The 6,000-nt window shown below is 42.4% G+C and overlaps 1 protein-coding gene across 3 annotated transcripts in view; it reads left to right on the top strand.

Moving 5' to 3' along the window:
• The window catches only part of Commd10 (COMM domain containing 10), a 131,386-nt gene extending 125,680 nt beyond the window's left edge, over positions 1-5,706 (top strand). For all 3 annotated transcript variants that reach the window (XM_021150690.3, XM_021150691.3, XM_085833460.1), the window contains 2 exons: positions 3,972-4,031; positions 4,744-5,706. In XM_021150690.3, the coding sequence (XP_021006349.1) occupies positions 3,972-4,031; positions 4,744-4,782 (99 nt within the window). In that variant the 3' untranslated portion in view covers positions 4,783-5,706. The remainder of the gene's footprint in view (positions 1-3,971; positions 4,032-4,743) is intronic.
• The last annotated feature ends 294 nt before the right edge of the window (positions 5,707-6,000 follow it).

Raw genomic sequence — 6,000 nt, forward strand, 5'->3', positions numbered from 1 at the left:
GGTGCTGTTCAGCCCAGAACACAGCTTGAGTTCTAGGAGGAGGAACAAGTGGGACTTAGGACTCCATAGTGTGTCTCTACCTGTGAGTCTGCTGTCTACACTGTTGGCATCAAACCTGAGCTGCTGTTCAGTCAACACATCTAAGACAGTCCTTTGGTGCTGGGACAGCCACTCACTTTCTGGTGACAGTGACAGTGACAACGACAGGGGTAGGCAGGGAACAGGTGGAGAATCCCTCATCTAATTTCAGTTCCTGAAGCTACTTTAGCTGGGCTTTTTTATTATTTTCTTCCACAAACGCCATTGTTACAGTTGATGGTAGCTGAGGCGACAGAGTTGAATCTCAGCCCTTTTCTCTTCTCTCTCCCCAGAGATGCTGGTGAACCATGGATTGACTCAAAAGGCAGAAGGATATAAAGTTGAGGAAAGATGTTAGATATCCAATTACCCCAAAGAGCAGCATTCCAAAAAATTCTAAATCTCCTGGACTGTAAATGATTTTCTATCTTCTTGGTTGGGTCAGAGTAGCCACTGATTTGTGTAGATGTTAAAGTGGAGAGACGCTGTTAAAAGCTTGTTTCCCTCACTGGGCAAAACTTCCATACTGTGTGTAGACGTGAGAACATCCACAGCCTCTCCTCTGGCCTCCAGGGGTGCCAGATGTGCACATGGGCACAGACATACATGCAGGCACATTCATACACATAGGACATAAAAACAGGGATTGTTCCATGTGATCTCAATGTAAAATGACATACAGATCCTTTCGCCTGCACATCCGAGTCTCCATACAGATTTTTATAAAGAAAGCACTACCCCCCAAACCCTTACAAATCTTTGTTTTACTACGACCAAACTTGGGTCCTCTGTGAGAGCAGCAGTCATTGCTAACAGCTGAGCCATCTCTTCAGTCTCTACCTTTAATTTTTAAGGAACCTTCATGTTCTTTTTCCTTTAAGATTTTTATTTTTGATTTTGTATTTGCAGAGGTGTGCACTTTAGTGCAGGTCTCCTTGGAGGCTGAGAGAAGCCATCGTCTAGTGGAGCTTGAGTTTCAGGCAGTTGTGAACCACCTCTAGTGGGTGCTGTGAGCTGCGGAGCCATCTCCAGCCTCAAGCAAATTTTCTTTTCTTGTCTTTTCTTTTATTAGATAGTTTCTTTACATTTCAAATGTTATCCCCTTTCCTAGTTTTCCCTCCCAAAATCCCCTACCCCACCCCATCCCCGCTCCCCAACTTCCTGGCCCTGGCATTCCCCTATACTGGGGCATAGAACCTTCATCTAGCGCCTCTCTTCCCATTGATGACAAACTAGGCCATCCTCTGCTACATATGCACCTAGAGCCATGTGTCCTACCATGTGTTTCCTTTGATTGGTGGTTTAGTCCCAGGGAGTTCTGGGGGGTACTGGTTAGTTCATATTGTTGTTCCTCATATGGGGCTGCAAACCCCTTCAGCTCCCTGGGTACTTTCTCTAGTTCCTTCATCGGGGATCCTGTGCTCCATCCAATGGATGGCTGTAAGCATCTACTTCTTATTTGTCAGGCACTGGAAGAGCCCCCTCAGGAGACAGCTTTATCAGGCTCCTGTCAGCAAGCTCTTGTTGGCATCCACAATAGTGTCTGACTGAGTTCGGTGGTTGTTTATGGGATGGATCCCCAGGTAGGGCAGTCCTTCAGTCTCTGCTTCACACTTTGTCTCTGCAACTCCTTTCATGGGTATTTTGTTTCCCCTTCTAAGAAGGATCAGAAGTATCCACACTTTGGTCTTCCTTCTTCTTGAGTTTCATGTGTTTTTCAAATCGTATCTTGGGTATTCTGAGCTTCTGGGCTAATATCCACTTCTCAGTGAGTGCATATCATATGTGTTCTTTTGTGATTAGGTTACCTCACTTAGGATTATGTCCTCCAGATCCATCCATTTGTCTAAGAATTTCATAAAACCATTGTTTTTAATAGCTTAGTAGTACTCCATTGTGTAAATGTTTCACATTTTCTGTATCCATTCCTCAGTTGAGGGACATCTGGGTTCTTTCCAGCTTCTGGCTATTATAAATAAGGTTGCTATGAACATAGTGGAGCACATGTCCTTATTACCAGTTGGAACATCTCCTGGGTGTATGCCCAGGAGAGGTATTGCTGAATCTTCTGGTAGTACTGTGTCCAATTTTCTGAGGAACCCCCAGACTGATTTCCAGAGTGGTTGTACCAGCTTGCAATCCCTCCAGCAATGGAAGAGTGTCCCTCTTTCTCCTCATCCTCACCAACATCTGCTGTCACCTAAGTTTTTGATCCTAGCCATTCTGACTAGTGTAAGGTGGAATCTCAGGCAAATTTTCTGTGGGGGTTACAGCAGTTTAAAGTCTCACTGCTGGTATGCAGGGGTTCCAATCTCCCCATGCACCTTCACTTGTCATTTTTTATATTTTTTATAGCAAGTCCACTGGTGTGCACTATGTATCTAGGGTTCTCACAGACACATTCTGGTCTGTGTTTTGTTAGTTCAGTGCCTTTGTAGAAGAAAGATGGCTTTGTGTTTTCTAGTCTGCCACATGCTGTCACAGTAGCTATGATTCCTTTAATAAGTGTGTTCCATTATTCCATCTCCTAGTGTAACATTTTAGGAAACACCACCTTAAAACAGAGCAAAGCAGAATACAACCTCCTTTTGTGCTGGGTTTAGGGTTAGCTGAATCAGTTATTTTATATAGTTGTTTCCCACTTATTCCCTCTTAGCTTTGACATGGAACTGAGAGAGTAATCCCCTTCTAACTTCAGGGAAAATATTGTATCACTACATCATGCTGGTTAGACTTTTGCATGTTTAATGATGTGTGCAAATCAGCCACATATTTTTTAATACAGTTCACAACTGTCATAATTTACACCATTTCTAAGGGACCAGGCTACACAGGTGATAAGCTTCCCATTCTCTAAGGCTTAAGTGTGTAAAGAATTGTGCAAGTTGGTCCCCTAGTGCTTAGGCTTCATGAAGAGGGAGGCACTGTTTCTGATTCAGCCCACTGACCTAAGAGTTAGCTGGAGATAACTTGGTTTGAAAATTTTGGCTTTGTTATAAAAAATGGAAACCATCAAAACAGATTTTTTTCTGTTTTACAAGAACAACACAGAAGCTGAGAATTGAGTTGATACAGTGAAATTAACCAGGTTAAGTTCTAGAATTAATGTCTGTTTACAACAGCTTCCCTCCCACCTCTTCAGTCATGGTGCTCAGCCCGTGTCATGTGGTCAAAGCAGTGGACTCAGCAAGGGTGCCACATCCCTAACTTTCTGCCATTGGTTTTGCCTCTTCAGGGGAACTTTGGGTAAAGTACTTAGCAACACTGTGGCTTGCTGTTTCAGCTAGGTACTTACAGTTGAGTTGGTTGGGAATCCACTTAACTAGATCTCTGTCAGTAGAAACAGGTGGTTTATCTGCAGCACCCAGAGTAGTTGCTCCAACACGTGAGATGAATCTAAGATGACTAAGTCCTGGCTTTGAGATCGTTGTGTTAACTATTAGCTTTAGCTGAGTGTCCATTAAAGGAGGTACCGATCTTAGCACGTTAACATTGTAACTGTCAGGGCAGTGCTCGGAGGCAGAGGCTGTGCCCATATGAGACGTTAGTGGCTGGATGAGTTCAATCAGATACACCATGTCCAGTGTCTCCATAATGATATTTACTCGATTTTAAATCGACTGCTGAGAAAGATGAAATATAATCTCATGTATTACCTCTGTATTGAAAAAAAAGTTAATTAAATTGTTCTCTTGCTAGCTTAAATTTTATTAACTTTTGTGGAGTCGACTTAAAGAAAGATGTCCTTGTAGAGTTGAAAGCTTTTGCTCAGATGGAATGTTACCCAGTGATTTTGTGAGTTCTAAGAATCCCATATTCCCAGACGACCTGGAGAGTGGGAAGTGCAGTGTGCACTGCGTACAACTGAATGTCTTTCCCTTGTTTCTTTACAGAACATGGAGAAAGTTCTAGTGGAATTCAACCACAAGGAGCTGTTCGATTTCTACAACAAGGTCTGTGTTTATAAATGTTTTCTAGTGTGTAGAAATTTCATAATGCCTCCTTGCTTTAATGAATGTTTATTTTTGAGTGCCTTATTATAGGCAAATTATAGGGCCAAATTCTTCAAACTCCTATAAACAACTTATATTTCACAGTAGGAAGAGGCGAAACCAAGATGAAGAGACTCTGAGAACTAAATCAGAAGGAGAACAATAACTAAGAGATAGATAGATAGGATTCGTGTTTTGTGTAGAACTAAACGGGGCACTGTGTGCGCCCCACAGCCACTGGCCCATTACACGTAGACCACCTGGCATACAAAAATGGCTGAGCCCAAGGATAAAAGGAAGCTGACAGATTCTAGAGACTTATCTTTGAGCGTGTTTCATTTTTCTTTCCAATGCATCTCACTAACTACCAAACGTTAACGTCTTACCGTGTAGTGACAATTTACTAAAATAGCTAAGTGCACTTAAGACAGTAATACTTCTTCCTTCGTGAGTGTAAAAACATTCAATGATGAGCCTAAATCCTAACGTCTTTACACATCCAGAAAAGCAGCTTGAGTGTTACCGTTATGCCGTGTTATGCTGTGTGTGGTTCACTGCACAGATTCCCTTTGCTGCCTCCGTTTCCCTTTGGTTTGCATGTTTCTAAGCGTTTTGTATGCGGTGTATTCCCCTCACTCACTCACTGCTGTCTTTATTTTGTCTATGTAAATAGCTGGAGACCATACAAGCGCAGCTGGACTCCCTCACATGATGTTCTTGAAGACTGGCTTCCTTCGCCATCACATTCCGGCCACCTCACTCTTTCACACTGAAGAGAGACTGCCCAAGTATATTTTCTAGAGGATTCGGTGACTCTATTGCTACAGATAATATGACTTATTGCATCTTAGACAAATAGCAGTGATGGGAGATCACAGTAGGAGCACTGGGTTTCGACTGTGCCTTCTCTCCTCACAGGAGCAATTGTTGAGAAAACGGAAGAAGTAAGGAGTGAATGCCATGCTGCTTTTTCTTTTCTCTCTCTCTCTCTCTTTAACAATTATTTTATTAGATATTTTCTTCATTTACATTTCAATGCTATCCCAAAAGTCCCCTATACCCTAACCCTACCCCGCTCCCCATCCCTCCCACTCCTGCTTCTTGGCTCTGATGTTCCCCTGTACTGCGGCATAGAAAGTTTGCAAGACCAAAGGGCCTCTGTTTTTTCTGTCAGATTGCTTTCAGGGATCAAGGAAAGTCTGTAGGCAGAAGGTATGATGGTGCCCTAGCAGAGTATGAAACCTTACCCATTACAGTAATTAATTAGGGAAGCAGCCGCAGGCCGTCAAATGTTTTGGCATTTGTCCTGCAACATTCTTTTGCTTGAGGTATAGTGCAGGAAAGAAATCTAAAATGGTGCCAGTACTGCTGTGAGTTCATCCCACTGCGCTCCCCTTGACTCCCCCTGAATGTTCCTGACTTTAATGACTTCAAAATCATCTAGGTTTACATATATCTCTGCAGATTACTAACAGTGCACTTCTCAGTGTTTCAGATTGCGAATGAAAACTTGACCTGTAATGAGTATGACATGAGAATCTTACATGTTCACTCAAAAACTTTATGCATCCTTTTATGAATATACATGTTCACTGGTTTCAGTCAATAAAAATTTTCTACCTTAGAATTATTTAAACTCAAGTGTACAATGTTTTTATTTTATAATGTACTTTAAGCTGTGACACTATATAAATACATGATTTCCTGAGGGGGAAAACTCACTTGAAACTTGTGTTAATGAAATGTCTTCCCTTGTTTCCAGGCTCAGACATAGGCTGCTTCACATGAAGGAATGTGGTTTCAGAACATCCTGTAGTTAAGCAAACAGAGCAGTTAACAGTTGAGCACATTTCTCATGCGAGGGTCCGGGGTACTACAGCGCTCACTCACCTCCAGTCAGAGCTCACTATGCACCACAGTACCTGTACTG

This window comes from Mus caroli, unplaced genomic scaffold (assembly GCF_978045245.1).
Source record: "Mus caroli unplaced genomic scaffold, Mus_caroli_1 scaffold_19, whole genome shotgun sequence".
In the NCBI taxonomy this organism is placed as follows: domain Eukaryota; kingdom Metazoa; phylum Chordata; class Mammalia; order Rodentia; family Muridae; genus Mus; species Mus caroli.